The sequence below is a fragment of the Rana temporaria genome, chromosome 1 (assembly GCF_905171775.1).
Source record: "Rana temporaria chromosome 1, aRanTem1.1, whole genome shotgun sequence".
Classification (NCBI taxonomy): Eukaryota; Metazoa; Chordata; class Amphibia; order Anura; family Ranidae; genus Rana; species Rana temporaria.
Window position 1 is genome coordinate 4,960,599 of NC_053489.1, and position 24,565 is coordinate 4,985,163.

A 24,565-nucleotide genomic window follows, 5' to 3' on the forward strand; every position below is an offset into this window, starting at 1 on the left:
AGGGTCACATATCAGGGCCTGGTGAGCCGTATTCAGCCCGTGGGCCTTGTGTTTGATATCTGTGCTGTAGAGGGATGAATGATAATAGAAGGAAGACTGAAGCTGTTTCTGGTACTGCTGGTACTGGATTCCACTTGTACTGGCTGGTGATCTGGAATCTTTCTTTTCTATCACTCTCCAATCAGTGTGTGAGGGCAAAGTGGGGGAAAGTTGCTATCTTCAGGTGTTGGTTACATTGTGTGATGCTTTGATTGGTCACAGCATTTTATTTGTAATCAGCACCGTCCAATGGACAATGCAGTGACAGTGCTTTGCTTGTGCATGCTGGGGGGCGTGTAAGAGCAAGAAAAAAATGAAGCTCTAAAATATCATCCAATCCTGTGACATCCACCTTCCATCCACTTATGTACAATAGGCAGACAGAAGGCAGTCAATGTCCCCAAAAATCATAATTCTGATGATGATGTCATTCATAATGATGATGATGGAAACAATATGACTGAATTTGTTTAATCTGATCTACAGCATTATACATTGAATCAATGTGTTACATTTCCATCATTCTCTTCCCCAGCATTGTCCCTCTTGTGTTCAGTTCAGGTTTGAAAAGTAAAATGTAGAGTTTTGGAGAAAACATACACAATAATATTCCAGCACTGGAGGTCAGTATGGCGAATATCTCCACAGCCACCATGTATTTCCCTCTGGTGCTCAGATAGGCTGGGATCATGGCAATCCAGACACTGCAGAACACCAGCATGCTGAAGGTGATGTACTTGGCCTCATTAAAACTGTCCGGTAATGTCCTCACCATGAAAGCCAGAAGAAAACTCACAGCTGCCAGAAACCCCATATAACCCAACATAGAGTAGAAGCCGATAACTGACCCTTCATTACACTGAATGATGATCTTCCCAGGATAGGAGTCCATGTCATACTCCTGAAATGGTGGAGAGATGGACAACCAGAGAATGCAATTCATAACCTGAATGGATGAGCAGAATAACATGACTGTATTGGGAAGTTTGACTCCCACCCATTTTCTACAAGAGCTTCCAGGTCTGGTGGCTTTAAAAGCAATGAAGACCATGATGGTTTTGGCGAGGATAGAAGATGCTGAGATGGTGAAGGGAACTCCAAAAGTGACTTGTTGCAGCATACAGGTAATATCCACAGGACGGCCAAGGAACAGGAATACAGAAAGGAAGCTCAGTATGAGGGAGAGGAGCAGAATGAAGCTGAGGTTCCGGTTATTGGCTCTGACTATGGGAGTGCTCCGAAACCAAACAAATAGTCCAAGTATAAGGAGAGATGTTGTAGCAAATATGACTGAAGTTATAGAAAAAAATAAAACTAGAATGTCCTCCTCGTATGATAAATACTCTATGACCTTGTCACTACAAATAGTTTTAGCTTTGTTAGGCCATTCATTTTCAGGACACTTCTTGCAGAGTTCACTGTCTGTAGAGTAAAAAGAAGTGTAAATAACATTAGGCACGGTAGCTATTTCACAGTATTAAATATTTTTTTCTGTATTTTTCCTTAACCACTTGACCTCCAAAAGATTTACCCCCCTTTGTGACCAGGCCATTTTTTGTTCACCTCTGCGCTTTGTGTGCTATAAACAAAAAGACCAACAATCTTGAAAATATAAAATAATAATGAACTTTCTGCTATAAAACACATTCAATAAAAAAAATTGCATTACTTCATAAATTGTATTCTGCTACATGTCTTTGGTAAAAAATATATATATATAGCCCAATAAGAGTATATTGATTGGTTTATGTGAACTGTGGTATATATTTATGACATTTTTTTATACTAGTAATGGCAGTGATCAGCGACTTATAGAGGGACTGTGATATTGTTGGTGTCTGCTGATAGGCTGGGTGATAGAGAGGTGTTGATTGAATGGATCTGGATCCACGGATATGTAGCAGAGACTTGATCGGGTTGTAGTCTGTCAAGGGAATATACATAGAGACCACATTGTGGAAATGAGAGAGATTGGTGACACAAGTCTGGGTGACAATCTGACACTAACTGACACTTTTGACACTTTGCGGGAACCAGTGACACTAATACAGTAATTTGTGCTAAAAATATGCATTGTCACTGTAATAATGACACTGGCTAGGAAGGGGTTATAAATCAGGGGAGATAAAAGGGTTATCTGTGTGCCTAGCCAGTATTTTTGTGTATTGTGTGTGTTGTTTTTACTAAGGTCAGAGGTAGAAGAAAAGTGCAGAAAGGCCTCATCAGTAATCATTAATTTCATGCAATTTAGGGAGATGTTCGGCCTGCAAAGTGTAAAGTGTGTACAGAATCACTTTAAAGGACTTTAAATGTTTTCATTTTCTAATTCAATATCAGAATTTATACTTATAGAAACATAAATCTTACCAGGTTGGTTTGATATTTCTCCTTCTGAACACGGAGCACAATTATAACAACATGGGTGATATCCTTCTCTTACAGATTTTCTGAACCCCGGAAGACATTCCTCGGAGCATTGACCTCTTGGGACCTGAGATAATATAGAGCTATATGATCTATTCAAGAGTAAAAGTACAGATATAATAGTGTAGGGAAGCCGAGCTTCTGATGTTTACAATGATGCAGCATGTACAGTATACCTTGGTGGAAACACATGGACCATTCCAGAAGGTGGCCCTTCATTAGTCTGGATACCACAATTTCTGTCTTCTGAACCAGAAGACAGAAATAGACATCTAGGAGTACTAGCAGAATCCTTTCATTAGAAAGGTTACAGCAACAAAACTATCAGTACAAACATAAACACTCAAAAATGTGTATATGTGCTAAACATATAGGACCAGATCCACGTACATCGGCGCATATATAGGCCGGCTTAGCGCATCTCATTTCCGCTACGCCGGCTCAACTCAGAGAGGCAAGTACCGTATCCTCAGAGCATTTGCGGCCAGCGTTGCGCCGGCGCGACGTAAATTCATAGGCATAAGCCGTCGTAATTCAAAGTAGGAAGGAAGTGGGCGTGTTCTATTTAAATGAACCATGACCCCATGCAAATGAAGGGTCGAACGAACGGCGCATGCGCCGTGACGCTGACTATGTCCCGCGCCTCTCTGCGCATGCTCAGAACTTGGCCCAGTGTAATCCCTGAGATACGCCCAGGGCATAAATATGCCCAGACATGCGCCCATCGAGCGCAAAAGTACATCCGCTTGTTTCCCCCCCTGAAGCAAGGTACTTTTTGCTGGTTGGTTTGGTGCTGTTTTTTTTTGAGCCATGTATGCTCCAGGTTCAGAGAAGCTAAACTTTTCCCCACAGGAGAAGGAGGTGATCATCAGGGCCATGTCCCATGGTGCAGAGAGTGCCAACACCACAAAGGCCAGGAGGACGGAGATCCTGGCGCAGATTGCGGCTGATGTCAATGCGTTGGGATACGAGGTCAGGACCACCAATGACATACAAAAAAAAATTAACAACCTGCGTCGCCTGGTGAAAGGTAAGATGGCGAAGATGATGGCTCATGCCAGGGGCACTGGAGGGGGACCAGCAACTACTTTGACGCTCACTCCTGAGGAGCAGGTGATTGCCCAGTGTCTCCACAGGCATTAAGTGGAGGGAGTGGAGGGCTTTGACTCCATTGAGGATGCCTTGAGGACAGGTAAGTGTGTTTTATCTCCTATATGGTGTGTAGCAAGTGTGGGGGTGGAAGGGAACATGTGACAAGTGTGTGGGTCCTCCAACATGTGAATGTTTTGTGTCATCCACAGATGTGTAGGAGGGTGCTGGGCCATCTAATGCCGGTGGCCAGTTCACACCATCCCCCGGACATCAGTCAGAGTCTGACCCCCTGGCAAGCCATGACTCATCAGTGGAGGGGAGTGGCCACACCTCTCCTCAGGAGGTGGTTGAGGAGGAGGTGACCAGTGGCAACGAGGTCTGCCTCTATTTGGAGGAGTCTCCCCCTTTGGCTGGGACCAGTCAGCCCTCCATCAGGGGAAGCCCCTCAGGCTCCGCCCCCAACAGGGCTACCCCCTCAAGGGTCTCCCCTTCTACACGGCCCCAAGCCTCTTCTGGCCACAGGAAGGCGACCAGGAAGACTAGGGGGGTGTCTGATGTCCTCTCGGAACACCTCAGGAGGGAACAGGCCCGCAAGACCCGCCATCTTGGTGAGGTTGCCGTGCAGATGGAGCATATGGAAGACAGCATGGCCTCCTATGCCACCATGATTGAAGCTGTCCAGGATGTTGGCTCCAATTCTGCTGCCGTGGTCACCTGCCTGGGGATCTGCAGTCCACCACAGCAGGCCTCGTGGATGAGGTCCACGCCCTGGCAGAGGCTGTCAGGGAAAACACTGCAGCCATGCAGGCGGAGGGGAGGCAGTCCAGGCTGCTGCAGGCCGACACCAATGCGGTCCTCACCCGCATCGCCCTGGTGTTGGAGGGCAGGCAGCAGGCCGTGGAGAGACCAGGGGATGCTCCTCCTCCTCCTGATTTCCCACCCCATAAGTCTCCCATGAGGAGCCGGGGCCTGGGCCGTGGCACCAGGTGTGGGCCACGACAGCGCCGTTGATTAAATTTTTTTTTTATACTCAGGTTATGAGTTATTTTTGTTTTGTGAAAACTCAGGTTATGAGTATTTTTTTTGGTAGACCCAGCACACGGTCAGTAGTGCAGGCTACAGTGTGACTGGTGTTTGAATGTGGGGGTGACATTCCTGCCGGAAAATGGGTGTCACCCTCAGTCGTCAGGGAGAAGTGATCCCCAGGACCGTGTGAATGTGGTATGAATGGACAGCGACATAATTGGAGCCTTGACATGGCGTTGCTGCTCCCAAGTCCTGCATGGTGGACTTGGGCTAATCCAATGTGATGAGGATGTGGTGTGTGTGAACTAGGGACCACAGTGGTGTGCATGCGTGCATTCTCCTTGTGCCATGATGAATGTGTGTGTTTAACATGCAAAGATGCCTACTGTGAGGCATCTCCTGACTGCTCTTCCCTCAGCAGACGGGGTAGCCTCGGTTAGGGGGGGAATGTCTGGTTCAGGGGTCAGGTCATCACGTATGTCAGTCTCCAGGCCCTTTCTCACTGCGAAGTTGTGCAGCATGCAACATGCACCGATGATCTGTCACACAAAGTTTTGGGAATACAACAGGGTCCAAAGGTGCGTTCCACCACTGCACGGGTACGTGCGTGTGCTTCATTGTATTTTTGCTCTCCTCTGGTTTCTGGTTTCGGGATTCCGGAAGGGAGTCATGAGATGGGGCCCAAGTGCATATGCAGAGTCACCTGGAAGGGAAAAGACAGGAGGATGTTAGTCATGCATGTGCCCCTCGTGATGTCTGCATCATGGGGTCGGACAGTCATGCCCGACTCCCATGTCACTCACCAACCAGCCAGCTGTTCCCGTACACATTCTGTTCAAATGCTGTTGGGATGGTGCTTTGACGGTATATGTAGCTGTCATGGCTGGACCCTGGGTATTCGGCACGGACGTGCCAAATGAGGCATTGGGCATCGGCTATCACCTGTACGTTGATGGAATTCCAATGCTTACGATTGCGGTATATGTGCTCTGTGTCATGGGGGGGCGTAGTGCCACATGTGTGCAATCAATTGCCCCCACGGTGCGTGGGAATCCTGCAATACTGTAGAAATTTGCCATTGCCTTCTGCCGCAGATGCTCCTGGGTGGGTCTGATTGTCATGGTCTTACCTCTTTGCAGGCTTCTCATCACTGACATGTGCTAGCAGCCATCTTGCTTCATGGGGTTCTTGTAACCTGCCACACCCTGCGGCTCCTCCTTCCCACTGGGAGGAGCTGGCTGCTCAGCATATATATATGACGGCAGCTGCAGCATTTCCTCGCTTGGGCCTTTTGTCTGACACCCCTTCTGTGATCGTGCTGCTGCTCCTGGTCACCGACCCGGCTTCGGACGTTCCTTCTGGTTCCTGATCCCCAGCTTCGTTTCACCCCGTCTCTGGCTACAGACTCTTGGCAGACTCTCATCCCTGGCTATCGACCCTGGCACCGTTGGACTACTCTTCTGGCTGTTCCGACCGTCAGTGTGGACTTTGACCTTGCTGTTTGGTTTCCAATAAAATCTTCTTATTCATTTATCTGTTTTGTACGTCTGATTCATGCTTCCTTGACATTAGGGCCAAGCCATGAATCCTGATGGTACAGGGCCATCCTCACTACCCATGCTGGTTTCCAGACTTGATCAGCAGGATCACCTGCTGGGTCAGTTCGCTCAGGCGTGGCAAACCCTGCTTGCACGCACTGCTCATCTCGCTCCTGCTGCTGCTAGGCCGGTTGTCGCTCCTGTTACCGCTTCCACTGCTGCTCCGGTTGTTGCGCCAGAGTCTACCTAGGCACCCGTTGTTGCGCCTGCGGTGTCTCGGGGTTTGACCGGTTCTGCCCCCCTCCCACAGCGCTTTGGGGGTGAGCCAACTCAGTGCCGAGGCTTCCTTAACCAAGTGGGCATTTATTTTGAGTTGCTGCCACATGCTTTTCCCACTGAGAGATCGAAGGTGGGCTTCCTGATCTCGCTGCTCTCGAACAAGGCCTTGGCCTGGGCAAGTCCTTTATGGGAGAACAACAATCCGGTGGTTGCCAAGTTTTCCGGTTTTGTTGGTTTTCTTTGGAGGGCTTTTGATGTGCCGGCTCGCTCTGCCTCTGCTGCGAAGCTCCTCATGTCCATCAGACATGGTTCACAATCGGTAGCCAAATACGCCATTGAGTTTTGTACTCTGGCAGCAGAGGTAAGCTGGAAAAATGAGGCCCTGGTGGCTGCCTTCTCCCATGGTCTCTCTGACACCTTGAAAGATGAGATTGCGGCTAAAGACCTACCCGTGGAGCTCGAGGCTCTCATTTCTTTCCTGATATTGATTGACACCAGACTCAGGGAGAGACCTTCCTTTAAGGAGAGCCTGCGGAGGCCTTCCTACAGATTGGCGCCTACGTTTGCTGTCCCACCCGTACCTCCCTCTCCTCCCACGCCTCCTGGGGTTGATGTGCCTGGGGGTGAACTCATGCAGCTGGGGTTTGCTCGCCTGTCTGAGGGGGAGAGGGCTCTTCGGAAACGTGAGGGTCGTTGCATGTACTGCGGCCTCAGTGGGCATTTTCGGTTGTCATGTCCGAACCATCCGGGAAATGCTCGCACCTGAGATCCTGTTGGGGACAGATCTTGGGTGGAGTTTCTTCGTCCCCGGTTTTCCGTTCTGATAAACCACTGCTCACTGTTGTCCTCTCTTGGGCCGGAGGTTCAGTGACGGCTCAGGCGTTGGTGGATTCTGGTGCTGGTGGTCTTTTCATCGACAGTAGATTTGCTGCCGCAAACTCCATTCCTCTGCAGGCTCGAGTTTCTCCGCTGGTTCTTGAGGCGATTGACGGCAGACCCCTTCAGCCGCCGCAGGTGACTCATGAGACGCTTCCAGTGGAGATAGCCATTGGGGCCGTTCACAGGGAGTCGGTCTGTCTTCAGGTCATTTCGTCTCCTCACTACTCGGTGGTGTTGGGGTACCCCTGGCTCCAGAGGCATAATCCGAATTTCGATTGGAGATCGGCTGAGATCCTCTCGTGGTCCCCACAGTGTGGGGCTAGTTGCATCCATGGGCCCGTCAAGGTGTTGTGTGCCTCCTCAGACTCCGTGTTTCCCTCTGAATACAGGGAGTATCTGGATGTATTCGATAAGGTGCGTGCTGGTGCCCTGCCTCCGCACCGCCCATACGATTGTGCCATAGACTTACAACCTGGTGCCATTCCTCCTCATGGCAGGGTATATCCACTGTCGGTTGCTGAGAATGAAGCCATGGAGGAGTACGTGAGGGAGGCGCTTTCCCGGGGGCACATTCGCAAATCCTCTTCCCCAGCGGGGGCTGGATTTTTCTTTGTAAAGAAGAAGGGCGGAGAATTGAGGCCTTGCATCGACTATAGGGGCCTAAATCGCATCACGATTAAAAATGCATACCAGATTTCGTTGATTTCCGAGTTGTTCGACCGCCTCAAGGGGGCAACGGTCTTTACCAAACTCGACCTGAGGGCTGCCTATAACCTTGTAAGGATCAGGGAGGGTGATGAGTGGATGACCGCGTTCAACACCAGGAACGGTCATTACGAATCCCTGGTTATGCCCTTTGGGTTGTGCAATGCGCCCGCAGTCTTTCAGGAGTTTATCAATGATGTTTTTTGTGACCTGTTGCAGCAGTGTGTAGTGGTCTACTTGGACGATATCTTGGTATACTCTGAATCCATGGAGGTCCACATTCTGGACGTCAAGCGAGTGTTGCAACGGTTACGAGAGAACAAGCTTTTCTGTAAGCTTGAGAAATGCGAATTTCACCGGTCCCAGGTAATCTTCTTAGGTTACATCATTTCCGCGGAGGGGTTCTCCATGGACCCTGAGAAGGTTTCGGCAGTCCTACAGTGGCCACAGCCCACTGGTCTTCGTTCCTTGCAGCGCTTTTTGGGCTTTGCCAATTATTATCGGAAGTTCATCAGGGACTTCTCCATGCTGGCCAAGCCTCTCACGGATCTGACCAGGAAGGGCAGTAATTCCCATGATTGGCCGGCTGAGGCCATCCTGGCTTTTGAGGCTCTAAAATCAGCCTTTGCTTTGGCTCCAATACTGTCTCATCCCAATCCTGGGTTGCCCTTCGTCCTTGAGGTGGATGCGTCTGAGACGGGAGTAGGCGCCCTTCTGTCTCAGCGTCGGACACTAGAGGGTCCTCTGTTTCCCTGTGGGTTCTACTCCAGGAAACAGCTATAGCTATCGTGCAGGATCTCAAAGAATGGAGGCACTTGCTCGAGGGTTCTGTGGTTCCGGTTCTCATCCTGACGGACCACAAGAATCTGACGTATCTTTCGGAGGCCAAGAGATTGACACCCCGTCAGGCCAGGTGGGCTCTGTTCCTGTCATGCTTTAATTATGTGGTCTCCTACTTACCCGGTTCTAAGAACGTCAGGGCAGATGCCTTATCAGGTCAATACTCCAAGCTGTCCAAATAGGATTCGATACCGACTTCGGTCATACCTCCAAATCAGATCCTGGCCGCCATCCGCACTAGCTTGACCTCTCCCCTTGGAGAGCAGATTCTGGCGGCTCAATCTGGTGCTCCCTCTGGGAGACCCAATGGTAGGTGCTTCGTGCCTGGGGAGTTGCGCACCCGGCTGTTGTGAACCTACCATACCTCCAAGACAGCGGGGCATCCTGGAAAGAATCAGCTGTCCTGGGCTGTCTCACACTTGTTCTGGTGGCCTTCTCTACGGTCCGACATTGCCGCGTATGTAGCGGCATGCTCTGTTTGTGCCCAGAATAAATCCCCTCGGCATCTTCCGTTGGGACTTCTGCAACCCATTCCCAATGGGGAGCGCCCATGGTCACACCTGGGAATGGACTTCATTGTGGACCTTCCTGTGTCCCGAGGCCATACGGTCATTCTCATGATTGTGGATCGGTTCTCCAAAATGTGCCACTGTGTTCCATTCAATAAATTACCCACTGCACAGGAGTTGGCCAGGGTTTTCGCCAGGGAGGTCTTCCGGTTGCACGGTTTGCCTAAAGAGATAGTTTCGGATCGAGGGAGTCAGTTTGTGTCCAGGTTATGGCTTTTTGCTCTCAGTTGGGTATTCGACTCTCCTTCTCTTCGGCTTACCACCCTCAGTCCAATGGGGCCGCAGAGCAATCCAATCAAGCCCTGGAGCAATTTCTTCGTTGCCATGTCTCCGATCATCAGGACAATTGGGTTGACCTTCTGCCATGGGCTGAGTTTGCCAGGAACACGGCGGTTAACTCTTCCTCTGGGATGTCTCCCTTCATAGCCAATTATGGATTCCAACCTGCGGTATTACCGGAGTCATTCTCTCCCCAAGATGTTCCGGCTGTGGAGAACCACCTTTCTGCCCTACGTGCTTCATGGGTACAGATCCAGAGGTCCCTCAGGGTCTCTGCGCAGCGGCAGAAGCTCCAGGCTGATCGCAGACGGTTGCCTGCTCCTTCCTACCAGGTCGGAGATCGTGTATGGTTGTCCACTCGCAATCTCAACCTCCGAGTGCCCACTCCTAAGCTGGCTCCTCGCTTTGTTGGTCCTTTCCGGTTGCCTATGCTCTTGCGCTTCCATCTGGTATGCGGGTTTCCAATGTGTTTCACGTTTCCCTGTTGAAACCACTAATATGCAATCGTTTCACCTCCTCGGTTCCTCGGCCTCATCCTGTCCAGGTGGGCGATCATGAAGAATATGAAGTGAGCGATATCCTGGACTCACGCTTGGTCCGTGGCCGGTTGCAGTTCTTGGTCCACTGGCGTGGGTATGGTCCAGAGGAGCGTTCCTGGGTTCCTTCCGCAGATGTCCATGCTCCCGTCCTCCTCCGAGCCTTCCAGGCGCGCTTTCCCCAGAAGCCGTATTTTGCGCCGAGGAGGAGGGGCCCTTGAGGGGGAGGTACTGTCATGGTCTTACCTCTTTGCAGGCTTCTCATCACTGACATGTGCTAGCAGCCATCTTGCTTCATGGGGTTCTTGTAACCTGCCACACCCTGCGGCTCCTCCTTCCCACTGGGAGGAGCTGGCTGCTCAGCATATATATATGACGGCAGCTGCAGCATTTCCTCGCTTGGGCCTTTTGTCTGACACCCCTTCTGTGATCGTGCTGCTGTTCCTGGTCACTGACCCAGCTTCGGACGTTCCTTCTGGTTCCTGATCCCCGGCTTCGTTTCACCCCGTCTCTGGCTACAGACTCCGGCTTGGCTGACTCTCATCCCTGACTATCGACCCTGCCACCATTGGACTACTCTTCTGGCTGTTCCGACCGTCAGTGTGGACTTTGACCTTGCTGTTTGATTTCCAATAAAATCTTCTTATTTATCTGTTTTGTACGTCTGATTCATGCTTCCTTGACACTGATGATGTGGTGGGACATGCATCTGAGGATTGCGGGGACAACCTGGTGCACACATCTGCTCATGGTGGATTGTGCCATCCCAGACACAACTCCACTTGTACGCTGGAACGAGCCACTGGCAAGGAAATGGAGTGTTGCCAGTACCTTGACCAGTGGCTCCACTGCATGTGAGCGATGTGTCTGGCTGGTGATGTCATCATGCAGGGTTGTGGCTAATTCCAGGATGGCAGCAGGGCTGAATCTGAAGATGCGATACACCTCCGAATCTCCCATGCCAAAGACGTTTAGGCGCGGTCTGTATATCCTCTCCTGTGCCCTCCTCCTACGCGCCTGTGAAGCCAGTAGTATAGCTATGACCATGGATGCCCCTGGCATGTTGGCATACAGATTGTTGTCCTGCAAGTGTGGATGCTCAGCTCATCCGTAATGGTGCTGCTGCAGCTGCTCTCCGGCTGACCTGTGCATGTCTGCTGCTGACTTACCCCTGCTTTATGAGGGGTAACTTTAGGCCGGACATACAACTTACGTGCGGCACACATAGCCCGCGTCGGGCGCACGTACGTTCGTGGATCGCCGTATCTTCCTCATTTACATATTTGAATAGCAAATCATGACTAAGCCATGACTAAGCCATGACTAAGCACTGATGCCAGTGCGAAACGTTGGCCATACTGATTTTTGTGAGCTTGCAGTGACTGTATGCACAGTTGAAAATAAAGACATCTCTTTTAAAGAAAATTTTGGAGTGCGGCTGTCCAGCTTTTGTTCTTTTGTTTGTCCAGCGTATATATGCGCCCACGATGCGCCGGCGCAGAAAAGTTACGTCGGTCGGAAGAAGCCGATTTTCAGGCGTATCTAGTTTTGTGGATAAGGCGCATAGTTACGCCGGCGCATATCTACACTTACGCCGCGCATCTCGAGATACGCCGGCGTAAGTGCTTTGTGGATCTGGCCTATAGTTCCCGCACCTTGATTACTAAAAATAGTTAAATTATAAATGTTAAACGCAGCTTCTGTAACAACTAATAGTAGTGCAATCAGTGATATCTACAAGAAACTAAATATATATGAAGTGAAAAAATATTAGTGGTTATGTGAAATCACTGTGAAAACAATGTTAAAAGTAGGGATGAGCTTCGATTTCGAGTCAAACTCATGTTCAACTCAAACATTGCCTGTTCGCCTATTCGGCGAACAGTGAACAATTTGGGGTGTTTGTGGCAAATTCGAAAAGCCGTGGAACACCCTGTTAAAGCCTATAGGAAAAATCTAAGTGCTAATTTTAAAGGCTTATATGCAAGCTATTGTCATAAAAAGTGTTTGGGGACCCGGGTCCTGCCCCAGAGGACATGTATCAATGCAAAAAAAGTTTTAAAAACTGCAGTTTTTTTCGGGAGCAGGGTGAGCAACCACTAGTAAAGGGTTGTGAGGATGAGGCCCTTGTCCCCATCAACATGGGGCCATGCTGCTTTGAGGGGGTCGCAGAACCCCAAAGCATCCTCCCAATGTTGAGGGCATGTGGACTGGTACAGTCCCCCTCTTTTCCTGCGGCCTCTCATGTTGCGTGCTCAGATAAAGGGTCTGGTGTGGATTTTGGGGGGGAACTCCACGCCATTTTTTTTTCATTTGGGGTGGAGTTCCCCCTAAAATCCATACCAGACCTGAAAGGTCTAGAATGGATATTTGGGGGGAACCCCACATAATTGTTTTTTAAATTTGACGCGGGGTTCCCCTTAATATCCATACCAGACCTGAAGGGCCTGGTAATTAAATTTGGGGGGACCCCCACGCATTTTTTTTTATGAATGACAACAATTCATTATAGCCGTGAATTATTTTAAATTACTTTTTTTCCTTCAGAAATTACACTTTGTGCAGAGACAGTTCTAAGCACGGGAAACATGTGCTGCTTTACAGGCATACTATACACCCCCAGGTACGAAATTTAAAGGAATATTTCACTTTTTTTGTTTCACTTTACGCATTATTAAGTTCACTGCTCCCGAAAAAATGGCAATTTTTAAAACTTTTTTTTGCATTGATACATGTCCCCTGGGGCAGGATCCGGGTCCCCAAACACTTTTTAGGACAATAACTATACAGCATATTAGCCTTTAAAATTAGCACTTTAGATTTTAAACGTTCGAGTCCCATAAACTTTAATGGAGTTCTAAAGTTCACACGAACATTTGGTCTGTTCACAGGTTCTGGTGCAAACCGATCGGGGTGGTGTTCGCCACATCCCTAGTTAAAAGGCAATATCCCGATTACCCTGCATTTTACCTGTGGAAATAAATGTGCCAGACGGCCTGTGATCACCGAGGGTTGCATGCAATCAAAGCCACACAGTCGCAATTCTTGCATGGGAACGTGATTTGTATTTATTTTGGACTTTTAGATTTGAGTTCACATTGAGAATTTTGATGTTAACACTATTGTTTCCACCACATGAAGTTTGTTATCCAAATGCCCTTTAACGTTGTTTTCTCAGTGATTTCACGTAACCTCTAATAAATACTGCTTTAAAAATCCAAAGAGAAAATCGACCGCATTTGACCGCATTTTAGGAGTCACTCGTACAGAAATCCAGGTAGCTCCATGTTTTTTTTTTTTTTTTATGTATATACAGTAACTGCAAATTTCTGATCGGGAAATTACTACTCTAAACTGTTTTTTTGTTCTGTTTACAGCCTAATGAATTCAGAAGGTCTGGGTAGAATCTGGCCATGGATAATACTGGCGGTCATTCCACTCCAAGGTCTAGAAGATGTTTTGTAGTTCATCCACTTCCTCAGGTATAATGAGTGATGGGAACATATCCCGGCATTTATATACATATAGACCTGACACCTTCATCTAATCACCATGGAATAAGTCAGGGAAGATGTTGGTGGTCTGTGAACAGGATGGGGGGAGGGGGTTAGGTTTTGTCTGGAGATGGGTTTAGGGACAAAACTAGAATGTTTCTTGTATAAGTTCTGGATCAGCTTCCCCACTGTAACTCACCTTGTCTCCTTTCCATGATATTTGCTCTGTTTCTAGTGTAAGTTGCTGACCCTCTGAAAGGGACCCATCAAAGTGACCCACATGCATCCAATCAGTGATATTTCTACCTTTAATTCTTGTAATCCAATTTACAATGTCCAGTGGTCTGGGTAGTTCTCCTTTATCATTAAAAATCATGACCTCGCCATTCTGATCCTTGTACTGGACTTCTTTTACATAGCGGGACAGCTTAAATAATGACAGAAATGATTATAGGTAACAAGTATATAGAACATTTAATAACGTTAGACTATAGATTTGTTATCTAGTTGCATCTCAATTAGGGAGGAGCTTTATGTTTGAGTCCTACATGAGTTCAACTCGAACATTGGCTGTTCGCCCGTTCGGCAAACAGCAACCAATTTGGGGTGCTCGCTGCAAATTCGAAAAGCCGCAGAACACCATTTCAAAGTCTATGGGAGAAATCAAAAGTGTTAATTTCAACGGTTAATATGCAAGTTATTGTCATAAAAAGTGGGGACCCGGGTCCTGCCCCAGGGGATATGTATCAATGCAACAAAAGTTCTAAAAACTGAATTTTTTTCGAGAGCAGTGATTTTAATAATGCTTAAAGTGAAACAATAAAAGTGAAATATTCCTTTAAATGTTGTAACTGGGGAGGGGGTGTATAGTATGCCTGTAAAGTAGTGCATGTTTCCTATGTTTAGAACTGTCCCTGCACAAAATGAAATTTCTAAAGGAAAAAAGTCATTTAAAACTACTTGCGGCTATAAATAAATTGTCGGTCCCAGCAATACAGGTATGAAATTTAAAGGAAGATTTCACTTTTCACTGCTCCCAAAAAAAAAACAGCTGTTTTTAAAAAAAAAAAAAATTTAAATGAGCACTTTTGATTTTTCATGTTCATGTTCCATAGAATTTAATGATGTTCATGTGTTAGAACAAACATTTTTTGCCTGTTCGCATGTTCTGGAGCGAACTTGCTCATCCCCAATCTCAATCAGAGAATGTCATCGGGATCAGATGACCTGTTTGCTGAGAATTTATAATCAGATACATTGTAACGGGACTATTTATAAACAATTTGATTTGTGAATGAGAACGCTCCAGAGATAAATCAATAATTCTTCCCCATTACAATACACTGGCTCAGCCTCATCTTGAATACACAGTTCAGTTTTGGTCACCAATCCTCAGGAAAGATGTTGATGAATTAGAAAGAGTTCCATAAAGGGCAAAACAATTAAAACGGAGGACAGAGGATCTCAGCTATGAGGACTGATAGATTACAGGTATTCACTCTGGAGAAAAGCCACGTAACCCTTTTGCCGTCGGGTCCATGAAAAAAAAAAATATATGTTTTTGGGGGATATTTATTATAGCAAATAGTAAAAAATATTGCATTTTTTTCAAAATTGACGCTCTATTTTTGTTTATAGCGCAAAAAATAAAAACTGATCAAATACCACCAAAAGAAAGCTCTATTTGTGGAAAAAAAATGACGCCAATTTTGTTTGGGAGCCACATCGCAAGACCGCGCAATTGTCAGTTAAAGCGACGCAGTGCCGAATCGCAAAAAGGGGCCTGGTCCTTTACCTGCATTTTGGTCCGGGTCTTAAGTGGTTAGGGACTGGAATGCTGTTTCAGCCTCTGGGGTCCATTTAACCATGACAGACTCTTTCCCTTTTGTCAGGTTGGTTAGGGGCACAGCCTGAGAAGCAAAGTAGGGAATGATTCGCCGATAATAGCCAGCGATTCCCAGAAAGACTTGCATCTGCTTCTTGCTGTTGGGACATGGCCAACTCTGTATGGCCTCGACTTTATTGACTTGGGGTTTTATCACTCCCCTCCCAATGGTGTACCCAAGATATTTGGCCCCCTCCTGTCCATTGGTGCACTTCTTTGGGTTGGCCGTAAACCCAGCTTCCCGGATAGAGTCTGAGACTTATTGCACTTTTGGCAGATGTGAGACCCAATCTGTGCTTTGGATAATTACATCATCCAGGAAAGCTGCAGCATACTTCTGATGGGGCCTCAGAATCTGGTCCATTTTCCGCTGGAATGTTGCCGGTGCATTTTGTAACCCAAACGGCATTCTTTTATATTGAAACGCCCCATCTGTGGTTACAAACGTGGTCTCCTCCTTGGCCGATTCGGCAAGGGGAATTTGCCAATACCCTTTGGTGAGATCAAGAGTTGTCATGTATCGGGCTGTTCCCTGCCGTTCGATCAACTCATCTATATGTGGCATGGGGTAGGTGTCAAATTTTGTAACTTTGTTCAGCTGTCGAAAATCGTTACAAAATCGCCAGCTCCCATCCGGTTTAGGCACTAAGACTATGGGACTGGACCAATCACTTTGGGATTCCTCTATCACCCCTAACTTAAGCATTCTCTGTACTTCCTCACGTATTGCCTCCTGTTGGGCCTCTGGGATGCAATAGGGTTTTAGCTTCACCCTTTCTCCGGGCGGGCTGATAATATCATGCTCTACCCCAAACGTTTGTCCTGGCAGCTCAGAGAAAACCTCTTTGTTGCGAAGCACAAACTCCTTAACCTCCTGTTGTTGGGGCTTTGACAAGGTAACTGCTATTCCAACCTCAGGAATCATGCAATCAGACTGAGCTGGTGACAAATCTGTTTGGGCTTTTGCCTTCCTGGTTGTCTGACCTTGTAATTCACTTTGCTCAATTTTTCCATTATCTCGTAGGGGCCTTGCCATTTGAAGAGGAATTTGCTTTCAACCGCAGGGATTAGTACCAATACCCTATCCCCCGGGAAGATGGTATGGGTCTTGGCCCCATGGTTATACATTCTTTGTTGTGCTAACTGCGCTTGGGCCAAATGTTCCTTTACGATTGGCATTACCTGTGCAATTCTATCTTGCATCAGGGCGACATGCTCAATCACAATCCTGTGGGGAGATCTCTCACTTTCCTAAGTTTCCTTGACAATATCCAACAGCCCTCTTGAGTGTCTCCCATAAAGTAACTCGAAGGGTGAGAAACCCATTGAGGATTGAGATACCTCCCTAATGGCAGACATCAAATAGGGTATTAGACAGTCCCAATCATTTCTATCTCTATCCACCACCTTCTTTAACATTTGTTTTAGGGTTTTATTGAATCGTTTAACCAACCCATCTGTTTGGGGGTGATACACAGATGTACGCAATTGTGTCACTTTGAACAACTTGCACAGCTCTTTCATAACCCAGGACATAAGGGGTGTACCTTGGTCCGTAAGCAGTTCCTTACAAATTATATTTTGCAGAGGAATCGCTTCTGGATAGCGGGTGGCATAGTCCAGTATAATCAAAATGTACTGATGCCCCCTAGAAGACTTCATTATCGGACCTACCAAATCCATTGCGATCCACAGAAAGCACACTCCCCAGTCTACACAGGTTGGAGCCTCTCCCTTAGCATGCTGGGAGTTTTTGTAGAGGTCTTAATGAGCCCACTTACTTCAGCTGGGCTCATTAACTCTTCCCCTGCAGGACTCACAGCACTCCCCCTAGTGGTATAAATTGGCATAAAGCCTGAATCTGGGACATATATATATATATTCCACCCTGGATGCAACCAGGTGATTTTACCTGCCTACTGTCACAATATATATAGATATGCACATGCCACAATCTCATTATGCTGTTACATTATACCAATCATGCTCTAACCCTGTCTGTCCCTTCCGGGACCATTGAAGTGGTTGTTTTTTTAAAGTTAAAGTTAAAGTTTTAAAGTTTTTTTTTTATAACAAACATGTCATACTTACCTCCACTGTGAAGTTTGTTTTGCACAGAGTGCCCCTGATCCTCCTGTTCTGGGGTACCACAGCAGCTCTCGTGGCTCCTCTCCACAATAGCTAACCCCCTCTGGGAAGCTCTCTCCCGAGGGGAATTACCTTGTGGGCATGCTCCCATGTCATACACTCGGCGTTCAGGGCCATTAAGGTGAAAAAACATGAACCTTTACAACCCCTTTAAGACCAGACACACACTAAATCTAATGTGCTTAATATGTCACATGTCCAGTCACATGACTATGTCCCTGTATGGAACCAACATCCATCAATTTAAACATAATACTCCCATGTTCAGCATGCTGCAGTTTAATATTAATACTATATGGCGGACACATCGGACACTTTTGACACATTTTTGGGGCCATTGTAGTTTTTCTGGCGATCAGTGCTATAAAAACGCACTGATTACTGTGAAAATGACACTGGCAGTGAAGGGGTTAACCACTAGGTGGCGCTGAAGGGGTTAAGTGTGCCCTAGAGAGTGCTTCTAACTGTAGGGGGTATGGGCTGTGTGTGACACGACAGTGATCACCGCTTCCGATTACAGGAACCTGTGATCACTGTCCTGTCACTAGGAAGACTGGGGAAATGCTTGTTTACATAAGATTTTCCCCTTCTTCTTCACCGTGACACGATCGCGGGTATGCCCGCGGACATCGAGTCTGTGGGACCTGTGGTCGGAGTCATGGAGCTCGCGGCAGGTGCGTGCCACCGGCGGCACGCGCGTGTTCACAATGCTGCTTCTTAAAGGGGATGTATATATATATATACGTCCTTTTGCGCAGCCGTGCCATTCTCCCGACGTATATCGTCTTGCGGCGGTTGGCAAACGGTTAAAGAACACAACATACAGGCATATGAGAAAATAATATAGACAATGACACACACACCTACACAGGTTGAACTGGATGGACTATTGTCTTTATTCAACTTTAATGTAACTATGAGTGCACTGGTGGGCACAACCATTGTCCATTGATACTACAATTCTGTCTGCCACGATGGCAGACAGGACTTGTAGTTTATTCATTCACAGATTCTTGTAACAAAGTCATGTGGGCGGAGCCATGCTGGTTTTAAATGTGGCTGCGGTTTTGGGGGAGAGGAACCCCTACCCACTGGCATGTGGGGTTTGGGGGGTGAGGGAACATGTGCTGGAACATGTTACACCCTAAATACTGATGTGCCATGTAACCTGTTCCAAAAAGTGAACTTAGCCCTAAAAGCATTACCTATGGAAAAGTGAAGGTACTAAAGTTTGTCACCATTTCAGAGGTCCCGGTCATTGTTTGGCTTGTCATACTGACTATCTATTTATTCAGTGCAACCTCATCTTTTATATTTTACCAAATAAGTGGGTAATATATTACAACCTTCCTTCTATTCATTTCCAGCACCATCCTGGGGTGACCATGACTGACAATGTCATAGCAGCCCAGGCATGCTGGGATTTGTAGTCCTGGGAGCTCTTCTCTTCACACTGTGAACTGCTGTAACCTATCCGCGTTGATAGGCTTTATTTTGCGCGTTAACATGTGCTGCGTGATGTCACTGTATACATGGGCAGGCCAAAGGGGGTGGAGTCAGGGGTGGGGCCAAGGTGGGGGATAGCAAAATGTAGATTTGCCTAGGGTGTCAAAAATCCTTGCACCAGCACCGAACATGAACCTAAACTGGGTGTAATCTTTGTCTGGGCGCATTGTGTTCCAGTACTGAACTGACCGAGTATAAAAAGATACGAGTAAACTTTCATTGGACGCTCTCACCTTATACTTAAGTGTGTGTGGATTTATTTCAGATTGTTTGTTATTTATTTTTAAAGAGAAATCCATGTCATGTAATGCTTGAGCCAAAATGTAGACTGAGATATACACTCTATAGGATGTTTTCTCATCAGGAAAAGATAAACCAAGTGGAAGTGTCACCACACCGCAGTCCCTAAGAGAACGTCTAAATGTGAGTGGAATGAGGAAATTTTTCATTTGGTTTTTTGAAAAGCATCCATATTCAGTTATTTGAATATCCTCCATCAGGGGGTCATTTGGGCGGCTGGATGGATAAATATTATAAAAATATTCCAGCATTTCCTTTATGTAGAGATTGGGGAATGTAAACGCCAAGCTGCAGTTACTGAGACCAAAAAACACTTCACCCATTGACCAAGAATCTGGTATAATAAATGTTTTCTCTGTGTAATAAGGGACATTATGATACAAAAACTTGTAATAAGTCCGACTAAGTGAGCCACAAATAATAAGAACTTCCGTGGTTGAGGTCCGCAGCTCTGGATGAATTTTATCATGATTCTCTTTAGACACCAGAATCTTGAATTCAATACAAATTCCATGATCAGATAAATGTTTGCTGAGATGTCGGATCTCCCTCTCTCCGTATTCATCATCAGATGTAAGGATCCCGACCCAGTTCCACTTCAACCTTTCCAGTAACTTTGCTATGGCCACATATTGCATCTCATCATCCGGAACTGTCCGGAAAAAGTTTGGATACATCTTTCTATCACTCAGCAAAGTATCTCTGGCTCCGTAACTAATCTAGAAAGAAAGAAAACCGTCTGTATAAATAATGTGGAACTCTTAATATCCAAATGGAAAGAAGAAAAACTTAACAGCTTCAACTCTTCTGGGAAGGCTGTCATCAAGATTTAGGAGTGTGTCCAAGGAGAATGTTTGACAATTCTTCCGGAAGCCCATTTGAGACGTCAGGCACCGGTTTTGGATGAAAAGGCCTGACTCACAGTCTCAGCTCTAATTTATCCAAAAGGTGTTCTTTCGGGTTGAGGTCAGTCAAGTTCCTCCACCCCAAACACCCTCATCCATGTCTTTATGGACCTTGCTTTGTGCACTGGTCAAAATCATTTGGTGGAGGACGATTATGGTGCAGGGTGGTGTTTCAGGGGTTGGGCCTTAGTTTCAGTGAAGGGAACTCTTAAGATGTCAGCATACCAAGACATTTTGGACAATTCAATTCTCCCAACTTTGTGGGAACAGTTTGGGGACGGCCCCTTCCTGTTTCAACATGACTGTGCACCAGTGTGCAAAGCAAGGTTCATAAATACATGGATATGCAAATTTGGGGTGGGGAAACTTGGCTAACCTGCACAAAGTCTTGACCTAAACCCGATAGAACACCTTTGGGAAGAATTAGAGTGCAGACTGTGAGCCAGGACTTCTAGTCCAACATCTGTGCCTGACCTCACAAATGTGCTTCCTAAAGAATGGTCAAACATTCCCATAGACACCCTCCTAAACCTTGTGGACAGCCTTCCCAGAAGAGTTCAAGCTGTTATAGCTGCAAAGGGTGGGCCAACTCAATATTGAACCCTACGGACTAAGACTGGGATGACATTAAAGTTGATGCGTGTGTAAAGGCAGGTGTCCCAATACTTTTGGTAATATAGGGCCAGATCCACGTACAGCAGGCGCAACTTAAATATTGGGATTTAAGTTACACCGCCGCAAAATCTCTACCTAAGTGCTCGATCCACAAAGCACTTACCTAGAAATTTGCAGCGGTGTAACTTAAATCCGTCCGGCACAAGGCGTGCCCAATCTAATGGGGCGAGTCCCATTTAAATTAGGCGCGCTCCCGTGCCGGACGTACTGCGCATGCTCCCGATGCGATTTTCCCGATTTTGCTTTGCGCGAAGTTACGTTGCGCCAATTTTTGAGAATCGCGACGGGCGTAAAAGAAAAAAAAAGAGTTGAGGCGGGAAAAAAAATTTTTTAAAAAAAATTTGACAGCGACGCGGGAAAGAAGGGTCTACTTTTACATGGTGTACTAAGTTTACACTTTGTAAAAGTAGCCCTAATTTTGCGACGGCAAACTAACACTTACGGAAAAAAACAAAGGGAAAAGGCTTTGTGGATCTCCGTAAGTGCTAATTTGCATACCCGACGCGGAATTTCGACGACAAATGCCCCCAGCCGGCGGCCGCGGTACTGCATCCTAAGATCCGACAGTGTAAAACTATTACACCTGCCGGATCTTAGGAATATCTATGCGTAACTGATTCTATGAACCAGCCGCATAGATAGAAACAGGGATACGACTGCGTATCAGTAGATACGCCTGCGTATCCCTTTTGTGGATCTGGCCCATAGGGTATAATCATCAGGGGACTGAATGGGCAAAAGTTCAGGCATTTGTCCAAATGCCATAACAGCCAAATATTGGACTGAACCATTGGCCCATCCCTACACAACACTGCCTTCTTTTTTTAGAACAATGTTATACTTTACAATGCTTTGCCACAAGGATTATTTGTACCCTTTTGACCCACCTCACCAAAAGACGACTCGCTGTCCTGACGTTACATAATATAGGAATTCTTCTTCTCTTACCTGGGTGTAACCATATAGATTCAGCAGCTGGGCCATTTGGAGAGTGGTGTCAGAATGGAGATCTCCAATGAAACCAGCCAGGGCACCCCGCTCCATACAGGAATAATTTGGAGCTTCCTTTGTATGTCCAGACAATATCTGTAGAACGTCTTTTATAGCTTTATTCACATGTCCACAAGAATCATACACATGATATCCCAGAGTTATGTTGGGAAGAATATCTGGACTGCGGTTTATCTCATCAATAGCAAATATAAAAGCCAGGAGATGTGTGTATTCTCTCCGGTAAACCCTGCAGAAAATGGAGAGTTTTTCATTGGTCTACAGGACAAGGGTTCAAGCAGAAACTATTTATGGCAAAATGTAGAACACATTTCAACTGTAGATCTATGGTGGGATCGGTGGCCGTGTGTATTGCTCCATAGGACCAGCAACTTGAAAAAATGTAAACATGATTATTATCATCAGAACATGACATGGCACGTAGCAATTGATACATAACTAGATAGTAAAACATTCATATATATATATATACATCATAAAATGACATAACAACAATTCATATATGTACACACGGGTCATATAGTGGCACATAAATGTAGTTCTAGTGTAATCATATATGGGCATAGATCATGTGGTGACATATTGCAGTACCGGTAATCTATATATATAAAACTCAACGTGTGTGTGTGTGTGTATGTATGTATGTATGTATGTATGTATGTATGTATGTTCCAGCATCACGTCCAAACGGCTAAAGATATTAACATGAAACTTGGCACACATGTTACTTATATGTCAGCAACAAACATAGTATAGGTGGTTTAACCCTTACCCACCCCCATTTGCCATGGTCGGGGTTTTCCTTTAAAGTCCCATTCAACTCTATGGGAAATACATGTTACTTCATAACTTCCAAACGGCTGTACATATTTCGATAACACTTGGTCACATCTTACTTATATGTCCACTTAAACTATTGGATAGTTAATTTATCCCTTAACTACCCCCATTTGTGAGGGTCGGGGTTTTTGTTTAAAGTCCCATGCAAATCAATGGGAAATGTATGTTCCCACATAACTTCTGTACGCCTGGAGATATTTCAATAATACCTGGTACACATATTACTTATATGCCAAATACAAATATATGACAGTTAAATTAACCCTTACCTACACCCTTATATAAAAGATGGGTATATTTATATTACTATGATTTTCCTCCCCAAAAGGTTAAGATAGGAAGACCGGGCAACGCCGGGTATTCAGCTAGTGTAAACCATAAGTACCGGATATCATACGATCAATTGGAAAAACAAAATTGCTGTATGAAGGTGAAAAATATACTGGATGTTAGGGACATGACCGCATCCCATAAGGTTGGTGTGTTTTGTGGATCAACTCCACTTCTTCAGGAGCGGATACATAACATGTTCTATGAAAAAGCAAAAATTACCAACATGATCCAATGTAAAGACCCAATAGGGGACTTCCTCAGGGGTCAAAGGTCAGATGTTGAGTGTCAGCTTTTTAAAACCCATATGCGTGGTCACCTGATCTTTGACCCCAGAAGAAATCACATGGTAATGGCGATACGCGTTGGGCAGAGTCGGGTGACATAGCACAGGCAGCACACGGGAGCCACGACCCCGCTGGAGATAGAGATGGAATGCACAGTTTTTATCTTAGATGTGAGTGTATATGTTCAATAAATTCTGTGTGTTTTTAAACACTTCACATTGGGGGCTTGTTTGCTTTGATTGAGGGGAAACGGATAAAAAAATAAGTTACTCCACGCGGCTCACATAAAGCCTCTAGCATAACTCGGAGAGGGGAAAGGAGGAGAAGGACACACATACCCAAGTTGGGGAAGATGAGATCGGACCTACACAGATCTATTATTGAGGTGATCGCAGTGGTGAATCGGTGCCGGGGATTGATGCACATGTATGCCGTATTGAACCCACGTAGGGTGAAGGTTACAGAGGATCATATTTAAGGAGCACCGTGTGTAAGAAAATTTGTTACAAACATTGAGCTAGATTCACAAACACTTTACATTGGCGTATCTATTGATACGCCGCGTAAGTTGAAAGATGCGCCGTCGTATCTATGCGCGCAATTCAGGGAACTAGATACGACTGAATTTCTGCTTCATCCAACCGACGTAAGTCTTAGTACGCCGTCGTATCTAGGGTGCATATTACACTGGCCGCTAGGAGCGCTTCCGTAGATTTACGCGTATAATATGTAAATGAGCTAGATACACCGAGCTCACAGAGCGCTTACCTTCTTGTAAAGAAAATGGCTCCTTGAATGTGCAGCTCTCTGTTTACAATGACGGGGGATGGATGGATGTCTCCCACATGCCAAACCGAGTCTCCTCCTGATGTCCAGTTATAAAGGCCAAATCTTCAGTGTGTTCCTCGATCATTAGTAGAATAAATGAAAGAAGCTTCTCATGGTGAAGTACGTTTCTAAATTTTTTAATAAAGAATA

General features: G+C 46.2%; 1 protein-coding gene across 1 annotated transcript; it reads right to left on the bottom strand.

The window, feature by feature from the left end:
* Nucleotides 1–494: 494 nt before the first annotated feature.
* Nucleotides 495–16,621, bottom strand: LOC120925119 (vomeronasal type-2 receptor 26-like). Its single transcript, XM_040335993.1, has 4 exons — nucleotides 15,896–16,621; nucleotides 13,900–14,127; nucleotides 2,407–2,530; nucleotides 495–1,461 (listed from the first exon to the last, which is right to left on the bottom strand). Exons 1-4 carry the CDS (start codon nucleotides 16,619–16,621, stop codon nucleotides 548–550), a joined length of 1,992 nt encoding a protein of 663 aa, XP_040191927.1. The 3' UTR covers nucleotides 495–547.
* Between the last annotated feature and the right edge of the window lie 7,944 nt (nucleotides 16,622–24,565).

Bases quoted from the DNA above. Each gene is read 5' to 3' on its own strand.
- LOC120925119 (XM_040335993.1), bottom strand. From the start codon at position 16,621: ATGGCAAGGCCCCTACGAGATAATGGAAAAATTGAGCAAAGTGAATTA. The intron at 14,128-15,895 runs GTAATTATCCAA...TCATTATTTAAG, and splicing joins CTGCAGCTTTCCTGGATGAT to CTGTCCCGCTATGTAAAAGA. The intron at 1,462-2,406 runs GTAAGATTTATG...TTTACTCTACAG, and splicing joins AGAAATATCAAACCAACCTG to ACAGTGAACTCTGCAAGAAG.